At 38.6% G+C, this 14,939-nt stretch overlaps 1 protein-coding gene across 2 annotated transcripts in view; it reads left to right on the top strand.

Annotated features, from left to right (window-relative positions):
* Positions 1 to 14,006, top strand: part of TTPA (alpha tocopherol transfer protein) — a 30,599-nt gene extending 16,593 nt beyond the window's left edge. The window contains exons 3-5 of one of the 2 annotated variants that reach the window (XM_070747854.1): positions 4,026 to 4,219; positions 7,409 to 7,519; positions 13,066 to 14,006. In XM_070747854.1, the coding sequence (XP_070603955.1) occupies positions 4,026 to 4,219; positions 7,409 to 7,519; positions 13,066 to 13,092 (332 nt within the window). In that variant the 3' untranslated portion in view covers positions 13,093 to 14,006. Of the gene's footprint in view, positions 1 to 4,025; positions 4,220 to 7,408; positions 7,520 to 8,592; positions 12,497 to 13,065 lie in introns of those variants that run through there. The other variant, XM_070747853.1, reaches the window with a different exon arrangement.
* Positions 14,007 to 14,939: the final 933 nt, after the last annotated feature.

Raw genomic sequence — 14,939 nt, 5'->3', positions numbered from 1 at the left:
TTTTGTGACGTTTTGACGAGTGTGATCTCATTGAAACAACACACAAATATCTTGATACACAGAGAAAAACCCAAACACACCAAATACACACACAAACATACAAGAAAAAGCTTATTGTTATGGATCTGTTTATAATCTATTTCTCTGTAATATGGCAAATGATTTAGCTTCACTAGATAAATGGTCAAAGCAATGGAAACTGCAGTTTAATGTTTCCAAATGTAAAATAATGCACTTGGGGAAAAGGAATCCTCAATCTGAGTATTGTATTGGCAGTTCTGTGTTAGCAAAAGCTTCAGAAGAGAAGGATTTAGAAGTAATGATTTCTGACAATCTCAAAATGGGTGAACAGTGCAGTCAGGCGGTAGGGAAAGCAAGTAGAATGCTTGGCTGCATAGCTAGAGGTATAACAAGCAGGAAGAGAGAGATTGTGATCCCGCTGTATAGAGCGCTGGTGAGAATACTGTGTTCAGTTCTGGAGATCTCACCTGCAAAAAGATATTGATAAAATTGAGCAGGTCCAAAGATGGGCTACAAAAATAGTGGAAGGTCTTAAGCATAAAACGTATCAGGAAAGACTTAATGAACTCAATCTGTATAGTCTGGAAGACAGAAAGGAAAGGGAGGACATGATTGAAACACTTAAATATGTGAAAGGGTTAAATAAGGTTCAGGAGGGAAGTGTTTTTAATAGGAACGTGAACACAGGAACAAGGGGGCACAATCTGAGTTTAGTTGGGGGAAAGATCAGAAGCAACATGATAAAATATTTTACTGAAAGAGTAGTAGATGTTTGGAACAAACTTCCAGCAGTAACTGAATTTAAACATGCCTGGGATAAACATACAGTATATCCATCCTAAGATAAAATACAGGAAATAGTATAAAGGCAGACTAGATGGACCCTGAGGTCTTTTTCTGTCGTCAATCTTCTGTTTCTATAATCTTCAGTAAAGCTTTTTAAAATTTAAATATTCATTTATTTTCTCCAGGGAAATTTCTTTTCCTTCATATAAATTGGAATTGTATTGAAATAGTTTTTGCATAGTCCCATTACCTGTTATTATAGTTTCACTCTCTTGTAATTTCAACATCATTCCCCCACCACCATTTCCCTGGTTTATTTGAAAGCTCATTGTTTGGTTTGCAGAATTTATTTTTATTTCCATTTCTCTTAATGCTAACATAGATAATTGCTGCTGAAGTTTAATTGGTTGAGAAATAATTATATTCTGTGGAAACGTCTTTAATTTCTCTTCTTTTTTAATCTCACACAAAATAGTTTGCATTTTCTATTGCCTTTGCCTTTTAAGTTTATTATTATGGTATATAAACAATAGCAATAGCACTTAGACTCTTTAGAGCAGTGTTTTTCAACCAGTGTGCCGCGGGATATGATCAGGTGTGCCATGAGCCCGGCCCGGCTGGAGCTTCCCTGGCGGTGACGGCAAGTGAGCTTTTGGAGCCCGGTGGGAGGTGCCGACCACTGTTGCCTCTAAGCTGCGTGGGCAAGCGCCCGCACAGCCATTGGAAACCCCCACCCCCTGCAGAAATTTTTGAAGTGGCGCAAAGCCACGCAGTCCCGAATTGCTCCCTTCTCCGGCCAGCAAAGCCGGCTGCCCAGGAAAGCGCCATGTTTGAAAAGCGTGCATTTAAAAAATGTGCTGCTTTCCCAGGCAGGCGGTTTGCTGGCCAGAGAAGCGAGCGATCCGGGACTGTGTGGCTTTGCGCCATGATGACAAAAATGGCACCATGGCGGCCTTCAAGGGCCACCCTTCGTGGCGCCCCACCACCCGTTCCTGCAGGTAGAAGTCGGGCGCGCTACTGGGAGGCGGAGGCGGCATGTGGCCGGGCGCTGAGCACCATGGATGCCTGGGAGGGCGAAGGGGTGGATGTGGCTGCTGCCTCTTAGCTGCAGAGCCGGATGGGGGCGGAGGTGAAGGCGACGGCGGAGTCCGCGCTGGGGCCATGCGGTGCCGCTGATCCAGGGGGCCGCAGACCGGCAAGCCGCCCTCCACTCTCTCTCTCTCTTTCTCTCTCTGTTGCCGGCATGGTGTATAAGAGAGAAAGAGAGAGAGAGAGAAAGGAGGAGAGAGAGAAAGCAAGAAAAAGAGAGAAGGAAAGCAAGAGAGAGAGAAAAAGAGAGAGAGAGAAAGCAAGAGAGAGAAAGAAAGCAAGAAATAGAGAAAGAGAGAGAGAGGAAGAGAGAGAGGAAGAGAGAGAAAGAAAGCATGCGCGCGAGAGAAAGAAAGCAAGAGAGAAAGAGAAAGAGGGAAGGAAAGCAAGAGAGAGAGAAAGCGAGAGAGAGAGAGAGAAAGTGTGTGAGAGAAAGAGAGAGAAAGTGTGTGAGAGAGAAAGCAAGAGAGAATAAAAGAGAGATAGCAAGAGAGACAGAGAAAGAGAGAGAGAAAGAATGCAAGAGAGAGAGGGAGGGAAGGAGGGAGAGAGAGAGAGAAAGAGGGAAAAAGAGAGGAAGGAAGGAAGGAAGGAAGAAAGAAAGAAAGAAAGAAAGAAAGAAAGAAAGAAAGAAAGAAAGAAAGAAAGAGGGATGGAGAGAGAGAGATGGAAAGAAAGAAAGAGGGAGAGAGAAATAGGGTGAAAGGGAGGAAGAGAGGGTTTTTTTGTCCAAACTTTTTTTAGCCCCCCCCCCCCCCGCTCAATGTTCCCCAGGATTTTGTAATTGTGAATAATGTGCCACGGCTCAAAAAAGGTTGGGAAACACTGCTTTAGAGCACTTTACAGCCCTCTCTAAGCAGTTTACAGAGCAGTGTATTGTTCCGAACAATCTGGGTCCTTAGTTTACTCACCTTGGAAGGATGGAAGGATGAGTCAACTCTGAGTGAGAATTGAACTGCCAAATAGTGGGCAGATGGCAGTCAGCAGAAGTAGCCTTTAGTACTACATTCTAACCACTAAGCCAGCACAGTTCTTTCATGAATGCTTTGCTTGCATATTAAATGAATCTTACATCTGTACCTTTATTATGATTATTTTCAAACAACTTGGAAAGGGGGAAGTCTTAAGGTAAATGCTGCACTGAGAGCAGTAGTAATATTTGGCCAACATTCAGTGAGATAATTTACAGATAATTTTCGTGAACTGCTGATTATTAAGGTATGTGAAAAAATGAGATAAACATAGCTATAAAGCAATAATTAGATAAAAACTGAAGATAAAAAGTGAAGAAAGTGAATCTGTTTGAACAAGCAATTTTGAATTGTAGTTTGTAAAACACAGAGGCTGTGCTTTTAATTATGTTTAATTAAATATTTAGGTGTGCATCGGCTTCACCCTCTCTCTCACTGATTTGTTACATGGTACACTTTTTAGGAAAACCCCTATCTAGTTCTTTCCCCTATCAAGAACTGACAGATTTGGACTTGATAGAGAATAATCCAGTATGTCATTTTGTTATCTCAATCATTTATCCTTAGTCTTTGAAATCAATAATGTAGACATTTATAGTAATGCTTATCACTCTTATCTTTATTTGTTGCAACTGTTTCTTTTTAGCAAGAATAATTATGGTAAACTTTGTGAAATAGACTATAAAATAAGATTGTATTTAAATTGTGACTCCTAATTTGGCTTAATTGTAATAAATTTCCACAGTATAGATACTATAGGTTTTTCTTACATTTGGAGCATATGCACCAAAGACAAATTCCTTGTGTGTCCAATCACACTGGGCCAATAAAGAATTCTATTCTATTCTGTTCTGTTCTATTCCATTCCATTCCATTCTATTCTTTGTGTTTATATATTAGCTTTCATAATATTGATTGTACAATGCTTGTTAGGAAAGTCATATCAATTGAAATTATGATTGCTATTAAGGCTACCTAGTGTGTGGAATAGTTCATGATGCACAAGTTTTGTAAAACATAAGTAAACTTTTTATTGATGCCCATTATTCCTGTTGCCCAGTCCAGAATTTTATTTAAGACAAAATATTCACTTTGTGCAGAAAAGTTGGCTTATTGTTAAATAATTAATATGTTTCTCTCTTTGTATGTTGCATTTAGCACGATGGGATCCTAAGATATTTACAGTATATGATCTCTTTCGTGTAAGTGTTATGTTATCTGAGCTATTGGTAAGAGAGACAGACACCCAACGTAATGGAGTCAAGGTAATCTTCGATCTCAAAGGATGGAAATTTGCTCATGCATTTCAGATCACACCAGCAGTGACGAGGAAAATAGCATTTGCACTCACAGTAAGCTTTATTCTTATTTATTCCATAATAGAATACTGTGTTAATTTCCAAGAACTTAAATCAGATAGCTGAATTCAAGCAGATAAATAGCATCTTTTCAGTATAGTTTTATGCTACAATTCAAAATTAAACCCTCTTCAAACTGAATAAAGAATATGTTTCCCAGGCTGCCCCATCTTGGGTTTTTTTTGTCCACCTTCTATATTATATGCTGCATAGTTTTGCCAGGATACAAACACTGCTGACTTCACTCTCTCCAGATTTGTCCCATATTAATATAGGCACATGATGGCAAAACTATGGCACGCGTGGGCACGGGAGCTTAGCTCCAGCATGCATGCATGTGCTTGGCTACCTGATTCTCGGGCATTCTGAGCCCACTAGGAGTCAGGAAACAGCCTGTTTTCAGCTTCTGGAGGGGGTGCTTTTCCCAAGCTCCAGAGCCTTTCTAGGAGCCTGGGGAAGGCACAAATGGCCTTCCCCACCCCCACCGGAGGTCCTCCGCAGCTGGAAACATTCCATTTGCCAACTTCTGGTTGAACCAGAAGTTCCCATTTTTTTGCTCTCCCCAAGCTTCAGAGCCTTTCTAGGAGCCTGGGGAGGGCGAAAAAGATCTTCCCCACACCCAGAGGCCCTCTGGAATCCAGAAATGGCCCATTTCCCAACTTGAAGAGACTCCTAGAAAGATTCTAAAGCTTAGGAGAAGCAAAAAACAGGTGTGCCGTGTCATGCTGGGAGCGGGAGGGGTCACACATGCATGCGTAGAGAGGTCACATACATGGAATTATGGATGTGGATACACATGTGTGTGATCCCCTATGCCCCCTCCCCCCTTTGGCACAGAAACCAAAAAAAATTGCCATCACTGTTATAGGCTCTAATAGAGCTTGGTCACCTTGGATTGTCCAACAATGTGACTTGCTTATAAGATAAAGATATGTACTGTCTTATAGTCAATAATTCCACATTGTCTGCATAGTTCTCAGTGCACTTCCATTGACAACTGCTTGAATTGATTTAAAATGTCTTTTGGCAGTCCATAATCAAGTTATAAATAATGTGAGAGATATTGTTCTGACCTAGGATTCCACAAACCACAAAGCAGACTCCTTGTTCTGATAATCCCCCCTTTTATTAAGTTACTGTGAATTCTTCTCATTCACATCCAGCAAAGTCTTTCAAGGGTAAATTTACTGTACCAGACCTTATCTGGCTTGAAGAGCTGCCAGGCCAATATCTTCAAAACTTGGCATGAAGTCTCTGCAAGTCATGTGCAAACTGGCCTCCTTTTTCGCTCCTATTTTATTCCCTATTGAAGGGGCCATTCATTGTCCACCTGTGGTCTTACTCCCAGGTTGACCCTTGATCCTTAGCTGTTTAGTTTATTAGATTTGTATGCCGCCCCTCTCTGAAGACTCAGGGCTTCCCTTTGTCTGGCAGCTCTGCATATGTGTACACTGGAAATAGGCTCCAGCTGTTCGTCTGCTTCACTGATGTCTGACTTCAAAGGCAGCTGATAATTGTCAGGCTGCCCTGGCGCCATCTCTGCCTCCGATAAAGAGCACTCATCAGAGCCTTCCCCAGACTCCAGAATTGGCCCCTATTCCTCTCCAACCTTCTTACTGTCCAAATCTGCTGCCAGCTCTGCTGGCAGACCACAAAAGATATGTCCAGGTTTGGGTTCTCCTTACCTTCCCCATTGATTCGAATCACGACGGAATGTACATGTCACTTCCCAAAAATGTGAATGCACAATACTTAAAAAAAACCTTCTGCGCATGCACAGAACCCAAAAACAAGTTGGCGGCACTTATGGCGCTGTGGAGAGAACCAGGTTTGGCAGGCCTGGATTGCTGTTGGTTCCAGCGACCCAGGTTGCCATGTTACTACCAGTTCTCTAGAACAGTGTTTTTCAACCAGTGTGCCGAGGCACACTAGTGTGCCGTGAGACATGGTCAGGTGTGCCGCGAAGCTCAGAGAGAGAAAGAAAGGAAGAGAGAGAAAGAAAGAGATAAAGAAAGGAAGAGAGAGAAAGAAAGAAAGCAAGAGAGAGAAAGAGTGAGCGAGCGAGAAAGAGAACAAGAGAGAGAAAGCAAGAGAGAGAGAGAGAAAGAGAACAAGAAAAAGAAAGCAAGAGAGAGAGAGAGAGAGCAAGAGAGAGAGAAAGCAACAGAGAGAAAGAAAAAGATAGGGAGGGAAGGAGAGAGAAAGACATAGAGGGAGGGAGGAAGGGAGAGAGAAAGAGAGCAAAAAAGAGAGGAAGGAAGGAAGAGAAAGAAAGAGGGATGGAGAGAGAGAGAAAGAAAGAGGGAGAAAGAGGGAGAGAGAAATAGAGCGAAAGGAAGGAAGAGAGAGAGAGAGAGAGAATTTTTTTGTTCAAACTTTTTTTAGCAGCACCCCCCCCCCCCCCGCTCAATGTGCCCCAGGGTTTCGTAAATGTAAAAAATGTGCCGCGGCTCAAGAAAGGTTGAAAATCACTGCTCTAGAACTGGGAACAACCTATCTCTGAAATAGATAGAATTCTGAAGTCAGTTCTTTCACCTTACAATTGAGTATTCATTAATTATTCTCTATGCACAATCCATACATACTTCAAAACACAGGCATGGTTGTCTGTATAAACAATGATGTTAAAAACCTTTTCAAAGAAATTGCTTTCTATATTGAACATATTGACCTTGAAATATGATTGAATATTAGTAGCTCGGGTTGGTAATTAGGCTGTTGGTTTGCTCTCCAACTTAGCAATTTATTTGCAAATATTTTGTTTAACTCAAAACTCACTAATGATGTCTCCTCGAATAGTGATGAAATGTTTGCAACCAAATTGCCATGTTCGGAGCTCAAATCAACAGCATTTATGTGTGTATTTGTGTGTAGCCTGTTCCATATTTTCATGTATGTTGCTTATAAACACTAGAATATCAGCACTCTTATATTTGTAGCCAGTTTGGTGTAGTGATTAAATTCTTCCTTAAGCTCAAAGCCAGCTGAGTGATCTTGGGCCAGTCGCATCCTTTCAGCCTTAAGCAAGCATTGGCAAACCACTTCCCAATAAAACCTTATGAAAAAAAACAAAAACAGAAGAAACTTTTCCAGATTGCTCCAGGAATCAATACTGACTTAAAGGCAGAAAAACATTCAAACTCACCTCTACTTTGTTTTCTTATTTTTTTCCTTTTTTGGCAGGATGGTTTCCCACTAAAAGTCCGAGGACTCCACTTGATTAGAGAGCCTGTAATTTTTTACCATGTATTTAATCTAATTAAGCTTTTCCTCTCTGAAAAAATCAAAGCACGGGTAAGTGGGCACAAATTATTATTTGTGATGGAATTGATCCTTTGTTATTTCAGTACCCAGCACTTTTCTTCTTTTGCAATAAATACATCCATTCCATTCCGATTCAACAACTCTTTTGTTATTTTAATTAAAAGGAAACCACATATAAAACCAGCAATTCAAAACAACATGCAAGTTCATAAATAAAGGTTTTATTCTGCTGAGTAGTTTTGAGTGAAATAGTTATTTCCTGATGATAGGAATGTAAAAGATTCTTATCACAAATATTGTTGTGAGTACTTGGGTTTCTTTAATTCAAGTAATCTATTTCATATATATTTCTTCCCAAGGGAGGAAACAGTGAACTCACTTTTGAAAATATATATAAAGTAGATTATCTGATTATCTCTTGACCAGTGTTTCTCAACTTCAGCAACTTCGCTAGCAAATAATTTCCGGCTAATGAAATCGATACATATTAAAATTATTGAGGTTGATAAATATCACTATTGCCTACTTCCTTCTTTTCATAATAAGAAATATACTACATGCTTACAACATTATGGACTTTTTTCTGAAAGCCAAATTTTCCTTTGTAGCACTTCCTGGAACAGTCATGTAATCATTTAATACCACATAATTACATGAACATTCTTGGAGATTTCTCTTCCATCACTTATGTTTTTGAAATTTTACCCTTAATTGGACCAACAAATTTGTATCTGATATACAACTGATGTACAACTGAGAGAATAGAGTTCTTACCCTACAAAGTAAAATATATGACATTTATATATTTGTATATTTCTTTCTGATAGTGTTAATTCTGAGCTAAAGCTGTATTGGCTTGAGTGTGGGGAAGGAGGATGGAAGACTGAAAGAGGTTTTCTTTCCTACATTGTCCACTTATGTCAAGTCCATATAACTTTATATACATATTCTGCATAGATACCTATTCATTGAATTGTAATCTTGTAAAGGTCTATTTAGACTTTTAGATCCAATCTCCTAGGTCAGTGTGGGAATCCATTTTCATGGCACCTTATTTCTAACTTTCCGGTGCTTATCTGATTTTATCTGTTATTTAATTGTAGATCCATCTGCATGGGGATAACTTTGCACATGGGCTCCAGAAATATTTTCCAATCAGCCTTCTCCCAGAAGAATTTAATGGTGAAGCAGGCCCTTTTTAAAAATTTTCTAAAGGAGTGACTGACTTTTTAATGGAATCTACAGACTATCTTCAAAGTATTTCTCTTCTTGCATAACCACTGACATGGAGTAAACTATATGTAGGAGGGACAAATACTTATTAACCAGAATGAGGTGCTGATGAAGCTAATGATTTAAGTTGCAGGATCCAAAGGTCATGGAAAATTTCAGGTTTAGGCTCAGAACCTCTGTCCCAAAAGAAACAATTAACTCAGTTTCAAAAATTACAGGTGCTTTTTGATACTTTCAGTCCTCTGATCACTTAAATACAAAATCACTTATGGATCAATATCCGGTGTTAATGATTTGAGATAAAGTTACTTACAAAATAAAAGGAGAAAGTATTTTCTGTGAAGGGGGATTGTTTCCTCCCTAGATGATGTTACACAACTTCTAATTGAATTGTACCCCCTGCTGAAATCTTCTCTGCCAGAATGTAAATATAACTTCTGCTAAAGCAGTGATATACTAATAAACTGTTTGCTGTGTTCAGATCTGGTACTCAGTTCCCCAGTCCCTATCTTTATATATTCTGTGAAATAACTATTCCTTTATTCATTTTGGACTCCTTGTGAATGATGATGTATTCAGACTATTAATATGTGCATGTTTCCTCTACAGTAAGCCTCTATGTTCAGTGGGTTCATTCTCAGCTGTATATGTGCCTACTTAGTGCTATAAATTGTATATAAATCAAAAATTTACCAACCAAATTTATTATGTTATATCAAAACAAACACTATTAAGGTTTAATGTGATAGCTTGGTTCACATAGGGATGATTTGTTTATGCTTAGCCACTATAGTCTAAATATACTTTGAAGCTTTGCGTAAATATACCATAGCTTTTAAAGGCACTTTCTCTCAGGTGAACTTAGATGTTATTTCATGATGCAAAAAAACCCTCCAGCTATGTACCTGTATCAGTTGGTATAGCAATTACTCTTTTTTACTACTGATTTTTTTTTTTTAAGGTTTTTTTCCATGTAACAGTACCTGACATAATTCTCAGGAATATAGGTTGGGGAGCATCAACTGGTGTGAGAAAAAAAAAAATAAAAAAACAATATTCACATTAGAAAGCCTGTAACAAAGGGCACACTCTTTTTTGCAATTTGGGAACGATATGTATCTGGATCAGATATGGAAGTAGGAAATAGAAACATTCTTCATTTTTTACAATACTTATTCAGACACTATAAAGGAGATGTTTAATAAAGTACTCAGTTTGAAATAATGTGAAGGCAGTATATACACATACACAAATCTAAGCATCCCTATCTGTGTTGGATAACCTTTTTAAGGGAAATCGGATTAAGACTATAGCATTAAATAAACTGAGAATAACTCTCATTTCAGTTTTCTAAGACTGTTGACCAGATTTTGCCCTTTCCTTTTACAAAAGAAAGGAAGAAAGAGAGAGAGAAAGGAAGGGAAATAGGTATCAGTTTGCAAATCCTCTTTTACTGAGAGAATAGGCTGAATTATATTTTCTCCCAACTTCTACTGACTGCAAAGAAGCTTTTTCAGTCACCAGGTGGAATGAAGGATTAAGAAAAGGATTACGTTTCAGACCCCATTCAACTGGTAGGACTGAAACTCACAAGTTCTGATAAGAAATCTTTATTCAAGAAAATATCTAGCACTGTCTAAGACCTTTTCTGACCTTTTCTCTTTACCTTATGTAATGGGTCCCACCTCTACCTCCTTCCTTTTGCAGAGACAGATTGTTTTCTATCTGCGTCTTGTTTTTGCTCAGATTGTTTTTCTCTGTCTGTGAGTGCTAATTTCAAAGACACAAAATCTTCAGTCTTGAAGGAAAGCAGGCCACAGAAAGCACTGGTTTTCAATGGGTTTCTGTGTCTGCACCTTCTTTTGGGAAAAAGTACAAAGAGAAATGGAACTGGCTTCCAGAAGGACATTGACTCCAAGAAGGCCTTTTAAGCACAACTATTGAAGAAGCAGGAAAGGAAATCTGCCTCCTTGTGTGGCTACCAGCTAAGACGTAGAAGAACTGTTATGTCCGTAAAAAGAAAATAAACGGTTAAATCACTGATTGGTTAAGATGCGGCTTAAGTTAGAATGCCGCCAAAAATAAATGGTTGTCAGAAAATGTTCCCGCGTAAAAGAACTGTATAAATAGGGCAACGGATTAGTCGTTGCCCTTGTTGGGAATTGATTGTTGGAGAGAGCTGTTCTGTTGACTATGCCTAACGATATAAACCTGTTGAACTGAAGCAGTCTCCGAGCACTGATTTAACGGTGGCAATGAGGAGGTTAAACTCCTGCTGAGCTACCATGAGCTCCGTCATGGCTCAGGCACCGGCATTCTACAACCCGGACACAGAACCGTGGACATCCTACATGTCGAAATTCCACATTTTCCTACAAACAAGCAATCTCCATGACGCTGAAGATGATAGGAAGCGAACAATTTTTAAAAATTACTGCGGACCAACAATATACAGACTAGCCTCTACGCTGGTCGACCCAGACACTGTAGAAAACGTCGCCTGGGCCACTCTTCAAGCCAAACCTGCCTCCCATTTCCAACCTACCACGCCGGTCCGAGTCTACCGCCACCAGTTCATGCTCATGCGACAAGCCGAAGGCAAATCAACGAATGAGTTCGCCACCCGCCTACGAACCATCCTGGCTAAGGATTCCAGAATTGGGTAATTGGACTGCATTTCTAGTGACCAAGGAAAGATTCAACTTGGAAATAAGAGAAACTTTCTGACAGTCAGAGCAATCAACCAGTGGAACAGCTTGCCTACAGAGGTTGCGAGAACTCCAACACTTGAGACTTTCAATAGGAGAATGGACAGCCATTTGTCTGATATGGTGTCGGGACTCCTGATTGAGCAGGTGGTTGGACTAGATAACATAAAAGATCCCTTCCAACTCTAGTAATCTAAAATGGAATCTTCCCAGATAGCCCAAGTTGTAATTCCTTGTATGGCATAGCATCAACAGAGGACTTCCATCAATAGCCCAGTTGAACAAAATCTCGCTCTCTTCCTCTGCATGATCCAAAATCTTAGTGGAAGCAATCGGTATGGAAAACATTGAAAGTAAAAAGCAAAGTCATGTACAACAAGGTTTCTGAACATTGACCACTTCGAGATATGTAGACTTCAACTTTCTTGATGACTGGAAAATTCTGGGAATTGAAGTCCATACATGTTGCCAAGGTGTTCTGATATATTCTCTCAGATAAGCATATAAAGTAATTTCTTAACAGAAAAAAAATCAAATGACAACTAAGATAACACTGTAATGAGTAAAACCAAAAATATACATATTTACTGTATTAAAAATACAGAAAATTCATGCTGCTGATTTTTCTAGGTATCTTTCTATGTATCATGCTTTCCTATTGAATATGTATGTATGTATGTATGTATGTATGTATGTATGTATGTATGTATGTATGTTAAAGTTTTATTCCTGTAGGAAATGGATTTTTGTAAATTGTTAAATCAGCTAAAAATCTGAAGGGAAATATTTTAAAGTTGTAAGCATAAGCACTTTCCCAGGAGCAGACCCACAAGAACAATGGGATTCAGCTTATATAAAATTGCATCATCAAAAAATCAGTTAACTCACTGATGATGAGCTTAAAATGCTAGTGTTACACTGTATTTTTTATTTGTCTTTTGCAGTTCTAGTATGCAATTTGCATTTTTATAAAAGATACAGAATTGTTAAAAACTATTAACATATAATAAAGTATTAATAATATAAAGCCTTTTATTAAGCCTTTTAATAAATGTCTTTTATTCAGTAAGTTTTGGAATATATTTATATAGTATCAAATATCTTCCAACTAGGTGAGAAAATAACTTTGAATTATTTTGTGTATGCTTCTCACTTCACAATTGCTGTAAATGGCTATGGTCATTTGTTCAGCATGCAAGTTCTTATGTGTTCAGTACATTCCTATGTAATATGTCTCTCTCTGTAAAATAACATCTGAAAGTCATTCAACATTCTATGTTTGCCCACTGTGTATGGAACAGAACTGGCCTGTGCTAGTTAATAGCTGACATGGGAAAGTGTGTCATTCTGACTGACTCAAATCTTACTTATGCTTCCAATTTCTGCAATTTTTGCAATGGTCATGAGGTTTCATTAAGCATTCATTCATAATGTAACATTGACTCTTGCTCAGATAGAATGACTCTTTATATTTCAGCAGATTGGTCCTGTGACTCTAGAGTTCCAAGGACAGTGGTAATTGTCTGGAAATTGTTTGTGACATTATTAACATGAATAATTGGCAACTTCAAAGTTGATCTTAATCACACTGGCTTGCTTGTCACCACTGCATTTATTTATTTGATTAAATTCAAGGCCATCCAACTGCAGATGACTATGTGAAGCTTACAATTTAAAAAGTAAGAAAATTCAAGGCCATCCAACTGCAGATGACTATGTGAAGCTTACAATTTAAAAAGTAAGAAAATTCAAGGCCATCCAACTGCAGATGACTATGTGAAGCTTACAATTTAAAAAGTAAGAAAACCATAAAGCAGAGTGGAGGGTGAAGACCAAGAATATCCATATGGACATACTATACAGTACAATAGGAAACAAGCAGAAACTAATGTTTCAGACACCTGTTGTTAACCTCTTCTTTTACCAAAGAACAGAAAATTTGTAATGTTTAAGCCACACAAACCCACAATATTTAAATGTAAGTATCATTCTCCCCTCCTTTTAGAGAGATGTTATCTGATCAAATCAGTTTTTATTACTCATTAATAGATTTCTGGGGGAGACAACTATTTATTTCATTTTTTATTTTATGGATTCGATTTTTATGCCACCCTTCTCCTTAGACTCAGGGCGGCTTACACCCTGTTAGCAATAGCACTTGTTAATAGAGCCAGCATATAGCCCCCACAATCCGGGTCATTTTATCCACCTTGGAAGGATGGAAGGCTGAGTCAACCTTGAGCCGGTGTTTTATACAGGAAGGATGCACGCCTCTGGCTATCATCCAGGGCGGTGGGGGACACAAGAATAATTTCCCCCCAATGCCATCACTTGCTAAGCAAATAATTCCCTCACCACTGTCAAACTATTCACTAAGGCTGCATTACTATTAGTCTTCTCATCGTTCCTATTATCCATCTCCTCCCACTTACGACTGTATGACTGTAACTTGTTGCTTGTATCCTTATGATTCATGTTAATATTGATTGTTTCCTGATTACTTATTTGTATCCTATGACAATCATTAAGTGTTGGATCTCACCTATTCTTGATAAATGTATCTTTTCTTTTATTTACACTGAGAGCATATTTATTTGTTTGTTTGTTTGTTTGGATTTCTATGCCGTCTTTCTCCATAGATTCTGGGTGGCTTACAAAAATAGGAATAAAATATAAATACAGTGAAAGTGAATATGCACCAAGGCAAATTCCTTGTGTGTCCAATCCCACTTGGCCAATAAAATTCTATTCTATGCTGTGCTATGCTATGCTATTACTCTAAAATATACTTCCCCATCTTGCCTCTTCTTTTCACATAGCAACCAGGATATGATTCAGGATGCCATACCTCTAGAATGAGAAGTCTGTCAAATATATAGCATTATATGTAGCAATAACACTTAGATACTATTTCAGAGTTCTTTACAGACTTAACTAAACAATTTACAGCATATTGCCCCCAACAATCTGGATCCTCATTTTACCTTATCTTGGAAGGAGGGAAGGCTGAATCAACCTTCCTATCATTAGATGGCAATACAAAGACTCAGAAAAGAAACTTGTTTTGCAGCCCAAAAGAGATTATTCTGGGGAAGGACATCCAGGCTGCTGCTTTAATATGTTTTCCTGTAAAAGACATAATGGTGAAAAAGTATATTGCCATAATTTGCTTTATCCCAATAGGTGACATCTAATCTGCCCAGTAATAAGGCCAATAAAGAGTGCTGTGGATCAACTTAAGCAAAGTAGATTTCTGCTATTTTGGGGAAGAGGTTGGTGGGCAGGAAGGTAGTAATTCATTCATGGACTCCTACCCTGTTTCCCCCAAATAAGACATCACCTGATAATAAGCCCAATTGGGCTTTTGAGTGCATGGCAATAAGTCCAAGTGCTTTTCTTCAGGATTCAAAAAATAAAAGCAGGGTCTTATTTTCGGGGGGAAATAGTATGTACCCTAAAGATTTTCAGCATATTATTCCATATTTTTCTCTTTTGTTGTTCACTCTTGG

The sequence above is a fragment of the Erythrolamprus reginae genome, chromosome 3 (genome assembly GCF_031021105.1).
Source record: "Erythrolamprus reginae isolate rEryReg1 chromosome 3, rEryReg1.hap1, whole genome shotgun sequence".
Classification (NCBI taxonomy): Eukaryota; Metazoa; Chordata; class Lepidosauria; order Squamata; family Dipsadidae; genus Erythrolamprus; species Erythrolamprus reginae.
This window is presented reverse-complemented; position numbering and strand designations above follow the sequence as displayed.